A 13,137-nucleotide genomic window follows, 5' to 3' on the forward strand; every position below is an offset into this window, starting at 1 on the left:
ACTTCTGAGACCCAGCTCCCCCCACCTCTCTGCTCACTTTCAGGGACCCCTACTGGCTGGTTCTCAGTCACCTGGTCACCTGCTCCTCAACTCAGCCAATTAGGATTCATGCCTCCAGCATCCACACCCAGTTCAGGCATCTCTGCAGAGCTCCATCCCCATGGCAACACCCACCAGACACAAGCAGGCTAGTCTCCAGCTCAGCTGCCTAAAACTATCTAGCCAGAGGGCAGAGGTGCAAACCCAGATCTTGTGGTTTCCTACCTGGAGTGAATGCTGCCAACATGCATTCCAGTGCAAAATCAACAGCTGGGAGCCAACCTTGAGACCCCGCAAAAGTACGGGATCCATCACCAAGTCCCACCAAGTCCCAAGTATGCAAAGTTGCATACTTTTGTACTGGCTTCCCCAATGGCTTACGTAGTAAAGAATCTGCCTGCAATGCAGGAGACACAGGAGACCAGGAATCGATTACTGGGTTGGGAAGATCCTCTGGAGGAGGAAATGGCAACCCACTCCAGTACTCTTGCCTGGAAAATCCCTCAGATGGAGGAGCCTAGTGGGCTGCAGTCCAAAGGGTCGCAAAGGGTCTGACACAACTGAATGATTAACGTTTCACTTCAAAGGTGTACGTCCAGAACAAGTTAATATATAATAATCTTTATTTGAGGATGACGACAAGAACCTGGTGCTCCCTCGGGCTATGGCTGGAGGTGTAGTTCCGTGGTCAGCTGGCTGTTAGCAGAAGGTCACCCCAGCCTGGTTATGACCCTCCTGCCTCCTTCTCTTGCCTTCACGGCTGGTAAGGGTGAGTGAGCCTCTGACTGACTCTACAGTAGCCTCTTGTGTCTGGTCTGAAGTGCTCTGTGGTTACTGAACCCACCCGGATCACCCTGGGTTAATCATCACTTTAACCAAAGCTCCAACACTTGGCCACCTGATGCAACGAGCCGACTCATTAGAAAAGACCATGATGCTAGGAAAGATGGAAAGCAGGAGAAGGGGACAACAGAAAACGAGATGGTTGGATGACATCACCAACTCAATGGACATGAGTTTAAGCAAGTGCTGGGAGATGGTGATGAACAGGGAAGCCTGGTGTGCTGCAGTCCATGGGGCTGCAAAGAGGTGGACACAACTGAGTGACTGAACAACAATCTCCACTTGGGGGTGAGTGGATAAGTAACTTTAATTCACTTTGGCAAAGTGATGTAACATCCATGGGCTCTAGGGGCTTAGGTTATGAATATCTCTACGGCCATTATCCTGCCCAGAACAAAAGGCATTCAGAAGAAACTTTTTAGGTAAGGATGGAAACAATTTCCCAAAATGAAACTGCTTCCTGTATGTAATAATTCTTTAAGTAAAACAAACAACCTCAGATATCCAATCTTCAGAGTTTTTAATGTATTTCTTGTAGAATACAACAGTCAACCTCTAGTAACAATTTATATTGACTGTAAATATGAATAGCAATATCCAAATTAATGTTTGTAATTTAAGAAAATGGTCATTTGTCTTTAATAAAGAGAAGCCTTTTGAAAATAGTTTGTTCTTTCATGACAAAAGGCAAAATAAAATTATTTTAGTGAGATGTGAATCCTAAAAAGATGCATTATCAGGAATTGTTCATATCACTGATTACCTGCCTAACTCTAAAATATAATTATTTTGCCATTTTTTGGAGTAGGTTTTTAATTTCTGGTCTTCCTTTAAAAGGAAATTCCCATCATGTTATAAAAATACACACAGGAATTCATGTGGATTAAATCTAAAATGAGTCTTTTTACAACAGACTGTTGGTATGATCAACTTTCTATCAAAAATACTTTCAATATTTATTCTCCTGCAAAATACACCACAGCCTTCCTTTTTTCACTCTTCACGTCTCTACTGAGTTATGACTCAAATTATTTCAAATTAAAAACAAACCTTCACACACTTCTCCTGAATATCACTTCTCTGAGAACCAAATGTGGGTAGTGGTTTTTCACCATCCATTCCAGATTCCTCATTTTTCAATTTGCTAAGGTGATGATCTGAAATCCAGTCCATGAAGACAGTTAAAAGTTCATAAACTTGTCCATTAAGTGATACCTTTAAGCAAAAAATTAAAGCAAGCATTTATTTCAATTCACAGCTTGCTATAACTTCAAAGGCAAGTTTTACATTTGTTAAGTGATTATGGAATGATTTATTTAAACTGCTTCCATAAAACATGCATTGGATTGCAAAGCTTCTCCAAATGGAAGAAATTCCAAATCAAATCTCTCCAGTTAACATCAGACACATGTTAAATGCTGGCTGACAGAAGGGGGAGACCCACCACAATAAGGACATTGAAAGAACTGTACCTTATTACCAAGAGAGAGAATTTTCATTAAAATTCTTTATCCAAGTTTGATAATGAAGAAAAGCAAAATTGGCCTTAATTCAAAGGCATGAACCACCCATACCTAAGATTTTAACAAATTTAAAGGTTTTAAAAGCTAAATAATTTCCACCATGGAACTTATCTTCCTCCCCCAAAAGCTGTTTTTCTTTACATTGTACCATTCTATAAAATGGACATGAAAATTTTTTTCCTGGAAACCCTGTTCTTTGAGAGTCTACACAAATGGGAAGAAAACAAGAACCAAATGCCATAAAAAACCAGTACAAATTCAACTCAACTGACTTCCATGTTCCTTCAAACCACTTTTAATCATTTTAAGTCGATGTTTATCACACGTCTGCCTTAGGGAACTATGCCAGATTTAACTTTAGACAGAGAAGTACAAGAGCAAAGTAATAAAAAAGGCATAGTTCAGCAGACAGCAATCCACAAAAACAAAAACAGATGAAGGAAAACAAAGTTACATTATTCTGAACAAGAGTAATCTTTAACTTTTTCAATTTTCTTCAAATAGGAACTTTTGATGAAAACTACAATCATCTTGAGTATCTAAGAATCTCCACTTTTTCTACTTTAATTTTAATTAAAATTTTTTTCCACAACTAGCATCCTCTTTAATAAAACATGGAAGCTATGTAGCAGGAAACGGGTGGGCGAGTAAAACAGGACCTCTCCCAGCCACTAAGCCCTCTGCACACAGCCCGTGCGCGGCAGACGGGGGGTTTGGGTGTGGGGAGGCAGCTACAGGCTGGGGCAGCCTTTTCAGGAGTGGAATGTGGGGTCCAGGCAAGTCTGCAGTGAGATATCACTACTATCCACTGGAAAGACGAAAATAAAAAGGACTGGAAACATCAAATATGGATGAAGCTATGGTGCAACAGAACAGACTGCCAGCAACGGTACAAATAACATGACCTCTTTGGAAAACTGGCGGCTGTCCCAGAAGTTAAACCTATGTGTACCTTTTGACCCAGAAATTCCAGTCTTGGCTTTATTTCCAAGAGGGATGGAAACACATGTCCACAAAGAGCCCTGTACACTGATATTCTTAGCAGCTGAATATTTTGCTCTGTTTTTAAAACAAAAGCATATCTGAAATATTATGATACTTTTCTAAAAAGAAATTATTACGGTGAATACTTTCATAACAAAAAGAATGTTTGATAAATTGGAAAAAAAAAAAAAAAAGAAAGAACAACGAGAAAAATGTCCTGGCTTTGCAGTAGAGAAATGTTCAACCATACCTTACAAGGTTTTGAAGCTGGTACTTTTTCCTGCTTTAAACTTTTTGCTTCATGAGTGGCCTGGGGATTGCCTTTCAGTCTCTGTATTGTCATGAACTCATACTTCCTCTGCGACAGTACATATCCACGAATTAAAGAAAAACGGTATCAGAAGTGAGACCAAGACAGCCATTTCAGATTTCACTTGTGTCTCAAGAGCAGAGCAGGTTCCTTACCTGTAAATTGTCTAAGCGAGCTTGAACTCTTTTGGCCTGAACCTCCAGCTTCCTGTTTTCTTCACTCACTTCATTCAACTAAAGCAGGAAAATAACAAGACATTTCAATAGAAACCTCAAGCTGATTTCCTACTGAAGTTTTCCCAGGATACTATCTTATCTTGTCTATCACCAGGCAACACAACACACAGAGGCAGCACCTGCGATTAAAGATCACAGCAAAACCACCACTGGGCCCTAAAACATGAAGAGTGTCTAGAAAGTTTGCTTAATTCTACGAAAAACGTTCAAGCCTCCTAACATCTTAAATGAAGACATTTTAACAGGGAACGTCCTTTTTCTGAGTTTTCTACTGAACTATAATATACATACGTGAAGATGCACAAACCACGTAACAATGTAGTGAATTACTGGGACTGGAGTTCATGTCTGTGTAACTCAGGAAAAGTGCCTTCTTCACCATGTGGGTCTTCCCACCCCACATGCAACACAGCCTTCAACTTCTTTCCATCCTCTTTAATTGCTTTTTAAATCATGTTTTGCACGTTTTGTGTGTTCTGTGCATGTATAATCTCTTAGGTTTATTCCTTCACAGCCAATGCTTCTTGATGCTACTACCCATAGCATCTTTCAATAAAGAGTATCTGGTTATTGTTGATATGCAGAAATACACTTGCTTTTTAAAAAAATTTAAATTTATCTTTTTAATTGAAGGATAAATGCTTTACAGAATTGTACTGGCTTCTGCCAAACATCAACATGAATCAGACATACACATACATACGTCCCGACTTTTACTGAACCCATATCCGAATAGTCTCCTGAATTTGTTTAATTCTAGTAACTTATCTGTATGCTCGTCTGGACACCGACTATATCTGTGCATAATCACGTCATCAGAGGCTAATTCTCATTTCTTCCTTCCCAATCCTGACCTCTCCTTGCTACGTGGACCAGGACGTTAGTTCAAAGATCCCTGGAATCAGGAACAGTGAACACCTTCCTTGTTCTGATCTCAGAGGGAAAAGATTTCAGTAACTTATGTTAAGTGTGAGTGTTGTCAGGATTGTTTCTTTTTGTAGATACTCTATGAGAATTAAGTTCTCTTCTATTCCTAGTTATTGTCTTGAGTTGGTGCTGAATTTTAAATCAAAGAATTATGATTCTTTTCTTTTTATCAGATGATGTGTTAATTTTCAAATGATAAATGACCCCTGTATTCCTCAGATAAATCCACTGAATGACATTACACTTTTTAGGTAGCTCTAGATTCAACTTGCTGATATTAAAATTTTTGCATATACACTCATTGGAGACTGGCTGCATTTTTCTTGTCGTGCTGACAGGTTTAGACTCAAAGTTCTGCCTGGCCTCCTATGACAGGAAAGAGAGCCTTTCTCTTTTATGTTAATCATGTCTGTGATATTTCCTCCAGGAGTACTGTTCCTTCTTTGAAGGTAAGGTGCCTTCTTTGTCTCTGATTTTATCTTTACCTAAAGTTTTCACATCTTAAAACAGCGTACCAGTATGGTGTTCCTCAACATTTATCCTCCTTAGGTTAACAGAATTTCTTAAAATCTGTGGGCTGGCAGGCTTCACCAACTTGTGGATAGTATCCTTTCACATTCTGCCTCTCTATCTCACCAAGTACTTTGGAAACTCCCATGTTAACTTCTTCACTATGTTCCCTGTGCCTCTCAGGTGAAGTGTTCAACCTTTCACTATGCATATCAACAGGCTCTACCCCTTAGCAATGCACACATCCACCCCAGTCACTACACACTCACCAAACACATGCCCATCAGGATCATAGTCACCTGAGAGCCAGGTACAGGCAACAATGACCCCATGCTAGCAATCAGAAACTCTTCTCAAGAGCGTGAGACAAGACTGCAATGGGAGAACAGTCTCTCCAAGGATAAGAGAACTCCAGACAAAGTGGGTCAAGGTCATACTCTCACTGTGGGAGGGCAGACAGTTCAGAAATGACAAAGAATCAGATCCAGTGAGAACTGGGGGACCTGGTTATCACCGCCATGGAGATAGGTTATAACAAGTGGGGACTACAGAAATCAGAGAGACAGAGAAGAACACACAGCTGGCTAAGGAGTTCGAGGTGCACACGCTTGAGAGTCCACATTCAGCCCCCTGCTGGAATCCATAAGTTCCCCACCCTGGACCTCAGCTGCTAAAATGCCAAGGTTCACCCGTTTGTGCTCATCCATGCTTCCCTCCCCACAACAAACACACCATCACTCTCCTGTCCCTCTTCACAAAACCCTGCACTTCAAAACTGGCAAAGGGGAGCAGAAAAAAAAAAAAAAAACAACAACAACTAGCAAGAACCTGGTGCAACCTGAGTATGATGGAGCACTGAGCTGACCCACAGCTCTGCATACAAGGTACAGTGCAGTGTGACACAGTGGGTGTGAGCTCGCCACAGCTCTGCATATGTAACAGAGTGCACAGCAGTACGATGCGGTGGGTGTGAGCTCGCCACAGTTCTGCACGCATACATAGTGCAGTGCAGTGTGACGTGGTGGGCATGAGCTTGTGCTCCCAGCACAGGATCCACACACAACAGACACTCCCAAAATACACAGTGGTGTTTAACAGCCAGGTCAAGAATAGCACAAAGCTACAACTCAGCACCTGAAGTCCCCAGGTTAGCACGTTTTCTTTTGCTTGTTTTTAATCTAGTCACTGCTCTTAACAGTTTGAAAAATTCCAAGTTGTCCAATAGCTCAGCTAGTTGTCAGAACAGATAAGAAACCAAGAGCTAGCTTAACTATTCTATATTCAGAAGTATTTTATAATAAAGCTAACAAATAAAGATGATAATCAAGGTTTTCTCTACACAGAATATGCTCTAAGATTCTGACTTGAACTGGTTAATCTATACAGTTCTGAGAATGTCTCATAATCTAACACAGATAAACTAGGTCTTACCTGTTTCTTTAAGCTATCATTCAATCCTTTCAATGCATCAAAGGAAGACCTCAGCCTTTTGCTTTCCTTATTTCTCTCTCTAAGAACTTCAGTTAAGTGCTCAACTTCTGCATCATGTTGCTAGGAGGGAAAAAACAGAGATTCAATATCACTAATGCTACTGAACATAAGTTACATAAAAATTACAACTCTCTGGGGCTTCCCTGGTGACTCAGTAAAGAATCTGTCTGCCAATGCAGGAGACAAGGGTTCAATCTCGGATCTGGGAAGACCCTACATGCCTCAGAGCAACTAAAGCCCTTCCACCACAACTACTGAGCCTGTGCTCTAAGTCTGTGCTCCACAGTGAGAAGTCACTGCAATGAGAAGCCGCCCACACACTGCAACTAGAGTAGCCCCCGCTCATCACAAGTAGAGAAAAGACGGCGCAGCAACCAAGACCGAGTGCAGCCAAAGACAAATATATAAAATTACAAGAAATAAATAAAAAATAAAAACTAGCCTTTAAAAAAAATTACAACTCCTTGAATCACAAGGACTTTAATCAGTATATTTAAGCATAATGGCTGACACTGCAAGTAATTTATAAAAACTGGATAATCAACCAACTTAATAACAAAGAACTAAAAATGTATGTTAAATACCTATTAAAACATATTACACAAATTAAGTAGCATTAAGGCTATTTTCTGGTCCTGCTCAGAAAAACCTCCAACAGAAACTCACTGAAATAATTTCTGACATCATGGAATGATAAAGGAGTTCTGATCCTTTCAGGAGACTAGTTAATTATTCATAGCTTTGTGAATTAAAATTTAAGGTTTAAATTAGCCCTCTGGAGAAGAAATATTCCACACATATAACTGTTCTCATAAATTAGCTAAAATTGTTGTGCATCTCAGAAAACTTACATAGATAATAAAATTTCCTGAGCCCCAAACGATTTGACTTTCCTTAACCACTTTCATAAATATTAAAATAAATTTCCCCTATAATTATATTCAAATAAGAGCATGTTTAGATTTGCGAATACTTACATAGTTTCTTTCACTTTTTACTCTCAGATTTATTCATAATGTATTAAAACAAATAAATTTCCCAGGAAATCAAGAAACCGATTTCCTTCTTCCAAGTAATCATCCAGGTCCCACTAAAATAAAGCACTTAGCTTTATACCTCCTATGAGCAGCAAACAGACAAATCCAAAGAGAAAGAACCAAGGCTGAAATGAAGATGGAGTGCATGGAAAATCCAAGCTCGTTAAAAAAAAAAAAATCAGCTGTGTGAAATTTTATGATTAAATGACTCCTTAAGTAACTCAGACATGGCCACAAAGACAACACTTATTTTAAAAGTAATATTAACATTCTCAACTGCACAAATTTTCCACCTCCAGAAGATATTAAGACCATTTGACACGGGTTCCTTTTCCAGAAGGATAAGCCCACCGCGCTCCGCTTCTCTTACTGATCACAACTAAAGCCACACAAAGAACACAGAAAGCAACTACTAAGGAAAGTCAAAAGAAAACAAGCAGGGAGTTGCAGAAAGGAGGAAAAACCTGGGCAAACAGCCCTCAAGAGGCTCTGTTTCCCCATTCCTCCAACAGCCTTGCCCCACGGCAGGCCCTAGCCCTGCTAATTGCAGAGAAATGGCTTTGCTTTCTAGGGCTGGAAACAGGAAGAGGGGACCCATGATCCACGAATGTGCTCAAATCCAGCTCACCTCTGAGCTGCTGAAAGCAAGGGGCAGAGACAGGAGCTCAGGTGACAACAAGCCTACCCCAACCCCCGCCCAACACCCCACAGGCATGTTAGGGACCCAGAGCATCACAGCAAAGGCTGAGAAGCCCAGCCTCAGGCTCCCAGCGGTGCCTGCACCACACAGGCTCCAGAACAACGACAAAGGCTCTGGGAACTGAGTGAATATGGTAAGACACAGCCTGAACTCAGCTGCGCACAGTACTATCAGGCTTCCAGAGGCTACGCTAGGATCATCCCAGGTCTACAGAAGATGAGTGACGTCCAAAGGAGTGTTGCAACCGGCCTCTGCAGTCAGTGCCACGCTCACCTCCTTCATGATCTGGAACCTCATGAGGACCTCTTCTCTGACGTCTTTCACTTCACTCAAGGCACCTTCATGTCTGAAGAGCAGCTCTTCCCTCTCGACCAGAAAACGTTCTCGCTTCTGAAGCTCCTCAGCAAATTCCTGCTGGGCTGCAGTCTCACACTGTGGGCAAGGATAGAGTTAGTGCTCCAGGAAGCTCACTCCACTGAGCACGAGCCAGGGGAGCGCAGAGCAACGACCATACAGCACAGCACGCGGGAACCCTGCAGGCCACCAATGCCAGGATCGGTCAGCAGACTCCAGCGCGAGGACCTGAGAGAATCCAGGGTGCAGACAAGGGGGGGCACCATGGGGAGACCCCCCACTATCCCTCCCAGCTCCCCATCGCCCCTGGGAAGAACGGCTCACACCTGCAGAGGAGCCCCTCCAACATTCCCCCTCCAATCAGCAGAGCAGGCTCCAGTGGAGCCCAGAAATCGTCTCACATCCCCTACATTCCCACGGCCATGCGAGCCTCCCCCAGAGCCCATCAGCTCCCACAGCCTCTGAGCAGAACAGAGGACAGGGCAAGGTTGTGGCCTTACAAAGGGAGGTTGGGCTTCCAATGCCTTGGCCTCCTGACTTCCCACCTGGACAAACTTCTCTAAAACATTGTCCTGGTTGGCTGCACCCTCCTCAGTGCACTTCAGTCTGGCCTCAACCCCCGTCCCCCCTGAACCAGCTTCCGAATCACTGACCCTCAGTCCCGCTCCAGCCCTGGCTTCACCCGTCCCTCCCTCTGGTCCCCTCCTCCCTGGCTGCCATCCGGGCAGCGCTGAGCCCACACCTGCAGCTTCTGGTGAATCTGGAGCAGCTCGTCGTAGATCTGGCTGACCTGACGGGGCAGCAGGCCTGGCTTCCGTGGGGCCCTGGATGCAGGCCAGCCAATATGCTTGGAAGGGGAGTCGCTGCCATCACTACAATAGTCAGCCCAGCTCTTTGAACGTGAGGCCACGTTAGCTGGCCAGGCATTGGCTAAGAGAACAAAATTTAAATTAAAAACTTAGTTTACAGTTTTAAATATCCTCATTGTATTGTTAAAATGTTTCAAGTACTATATGCAGAAAAGAAAAAGAGGACACAACCAACGGTTTACATTTAGAAAATGTGGGTGAAAGCCATCCAGAAATTCTCTGTGGCCTTTTTGCAACTTCTCTGTAAATCTAAGACTATTTAAAAAATGAGCGGGTAACTGCCTTGACAAAGAGATGGAGAGTTACCTCAGGAGCCCTGACACGTGCTCTTTGCTCCCTTACACCAAACTAACCACCAATCTAGTGTTCATCACTGCTTCTTTGACATTTAAAAAACCGTTTTTGTTTTAAAACTTTATGTGATGTCTATAATTAATCATATAATTACATAATCTCGATAATCTCCTCCGTTAAATCATGGGCTCCAGTGTTAATGGTGGCAGCAGGTTCACGACCCTCCATGGCCTTAGCCTTTGACAATACCTTGTGACCGCCAAGCTGCACTGTCTGCACAGAGGCTGGGGAGCCTTGCTCCTGGCAGCCATGGTGAGAGCTCCTGCCGTTACTGCGCACATTCAACTGTGTGTCCAACTCTTTGTGACCCCATGGACTGTAGCCCACCAGGCTTCTCTGTCCATGGGATTCTCAGGCAAGAACAGTGAAGTGGGTTGCCATGCCCTCCTCTAGGGGATCTTCCCAACCCAGGCATCAAACCCTCGTCTCTTAAGTCTCCTGCATTGGCAGGTGGGTTCTTTACCACTAGTGCCACCTGTGATGCCAAATCAGTTACCAAAGTACCCCCTGCCCCTGCAACCCTAGCAGTGGAGGTGAGCACCCCCCGCACTGCTCCTCCCTGGCACTGGGCTGTTGGCACTCATGCTCTGCTCACAATGAGCTGACTTTCACCTGCACTGGCCGGCAGCTGAGGAGCCGCCCCCGGCTTTAAGGAGGGGGTCTCCATGGTACTCCCCATCGTGGACAGACCAGGGGAGCCAAGATAAAAATAGGAATTTTTAAAAAAGAAAGTGTTTCCTGTTCCCCAGCTCCACAAGCACCCTTCAAGGGAAACACTCCATGCTCTGCCTGCCTCCCCAGGCTCCCAGCCCACCAGCCCCGGGCCGTAACAGTCCTTAGTACTGTCAACTTTTAAACACACTTAACATTTTGTATATGTTATCTTGTATTCTCAGTTGTTTCCAGTGGGAAAATCCATCACACACATGCAGCCAGGTACATAGAGAGCAACTGCTGACTCAGGGTGAAGGAGGCCAGGCCTCAAGTGACCTGGCCTGTTTTCCTAAAATGTATAAGGGTTAATCACCTACTACCACAATCTTAGGGCATCCCAGGTGGCTCAGTGGTAAAGTATCCGCCTCCCAATGCAGGAGACATGGGTTTAGTCCCTGGGTTGGGAAGATCCTCTGGAGGAGGAAATAGCAACCCACTTCAGTATTCTTGCCTGGGAAATTTCTTGGACAGAGAAGCCTGGAGGGCTACAGTCTGTGAGATCACAAAAGAGTCAAACACGACTTAGCAACTAAACAACAACCACAATCCTAATTCCTAAGAAATACTGATAAGAAAAAGAACTGAAAAAATTATAATATTCATGGAGTATTAAGTTATTTTTGATAAACTTCGACAATGTGGAAATTCTACTGGAAAATCATGAAGTTTATTTTCCTCTTCTCCTTTAACTTAATGACAAGCACAGCAACCAGTTCATGGCTTACAAAGACCCAGGACAAAGAAATGCACACCTTGAGAACTAGGGTTACGACTACAGGGTAAGCTTTAGTGCCCTACTTGACAGAGCTGCTGTTTAAATGACTGTTTAAGTGAGATGAGCATTTCTCATCTCTGAAATGAGCATTTCTCTTACCTTTGTCTGTCTCTTTAAAGGACTGCCTGTTTATTTTGGAAGTACTAACTCTAGAATCATTGCCGGTGAACTCTTCTTCTGTTTCTGGTTCTTTCAAATCTTGAAAAGAATCCAGTTCATCATCTAGGCTTTAAAGAAAAATAAATCACAGCATTCTGGAAGATTTATACAGCCATTTAAAGAAGGGGAGACTGCTTCAAATATTAGCAGCATAACAACTGAAAAAACGTAACAAGTAAACATTTTTTAAAATGCAAAAGGAAAAACTGTAAACTACCAGTCATGATGCTAAAAACTCACACGTGTGAACTTTCCTCACATTCAGACATGCTCAACTGCAAAGTACACCCTTCCTCTTGACCCCGTATTGCTGTGAGGTGGATTGAACAGGCTCTGTGTCTCTAATTCTATTAACAACTGCAAGAATGAGTGTTGAAGGTGGGGAAACTGAGTCTTAAGTTAAATAACCGACAGGGTAACTGACAGGTGACGTAACTAGCAAAAGGTGAAGCAGAACTAGAATCCCAGATGTTCCCTCCAAAAAGATCATCTGAATGTTGGCATTTCCAGAGCCAGCTGTTAAAAGGGAATATGCTGCAAGTCACAAAAGACAACTTAAATTTTTCAGGAATTCTCTGGCAGTTCAGTGGTTAGGACTCTGTGCTTTCACCGCCCAGGGCCCAAATTTAATCCCTGGTCTGAGAACTAAGATCTCAGAAGCTTCGCAACACTGCCATAAAGAAAGAAAAAGAAATTCTAGTAGCTACTTTAAAAACATAAAAAGACATGAAATTTTAAGTGTATTATATTTAATCCAATATATCTAAAAGACAATCATTTTAGCATACAACCAATATTAAAAATAAGATACTTTACATTCTTTTATCTATCTTGAAAATGCAGTGTTTATTATTTACTTACAGCACAACTTAATTCAGACCAGCCCCTTTTCAAGCACTCAATAGATACAGGTGCTGGGCAGCCCTGTAATTCCACACTAGATCACAACAAGGAACTGGTGGGAAAACTGTCCAAAGTTAAAACCTTTCACAGTCCTAAAGCTTCAACTTGAAACCATACCCAGACCATTTAAAGAAGATAAAACTATCAGTTCAATATAAGAAAATAACTTCCATGAACTTATAACTGCCAGCAGTTTCCTTTCTCTATAATCAAACTTGGGACAGCAGGGAGATCAAACAGTCAATTCTAAAGGAAATTATCCTGAATATTCACTGGAAGGACTGATGCTGAAGCTCCAATACTGTGGCCACCTGATGTGAAAAGCTGATTCATTGGAAAAGACCCTCATGCTGGGAAAAACTGAGGGCAAGAGGAGAATGGGGCAACAAAGGATGAGATGGTTGGATGG

General features: G+C 42.6%; 1 protein-coding gene across 4 annotated transcripts in view; it reads right to left on the reverse strand.

Annotated features, from left to right (window-relative positions):
• Positions 1 to 13,137, reverse strand: part of CCDC138 (coiled-coil domain containing 138) — a 29,990-nt gene that overhangs the window by 13,696 nt on the left and 3,157 nt on the right. For all 4 annotated transcript variants that reach the window (XR_009496437.1, XM_015473473.3, XM_059891756.1 and 1 more), the window contains exons 4-10: positions 11,766 to 11,888; positions 9,697 to 9,884; positions 8,874 to 9,032; positions 6,804 to 6,923; positions 3,855 to 3,932; positions 3,640 to 3,747; positions 1,933 to 2,097 (exon numbers count right to left, since the gene is read on the reverse strand). Coding sequence is in view for 3 of the 4 variants with exons in the window: in XM_015473473.3 (XP_015328959.2) it covers positions 1,933 to 2,097; positions 3,640 to 3,747; positions 3,855 to 3,932; positions 6,804 to 6,923; positions 8,874 to 9,032; positions 9,697 to 9,884; positions 11,766 to 11,888 (941 nt within the window). In the remaining variant the exon portion in view is untranslated. The remainder of the gene's footprint in view (positions 1 to 1,932; positions 2,098 to 3,639; positions 3,748 to 3,854; positions 3,933 to 6,803; positions 6,924 to 8,873; positions 9,033 to 9,696; positions 9,885 to 11,765; positions 11,889 to 13,137) is intronic.

This window comes from Bos taurus, chromosome 11 (assembly GCF_002263795.3).
Source record: "Bos taurus isolate L1 Dominette 01449 registration number 42190680 breed Hereford chromosome 11, ARS-UCD2.0, whole genome shotgun sequence".
Classification (NCBI taxonomy): domain Eukaryota; kingdom Metazoa; phylum Chordata; class Mammalia; order Artiodactyla; family Bovidae; genus Bos; species Bos taurus.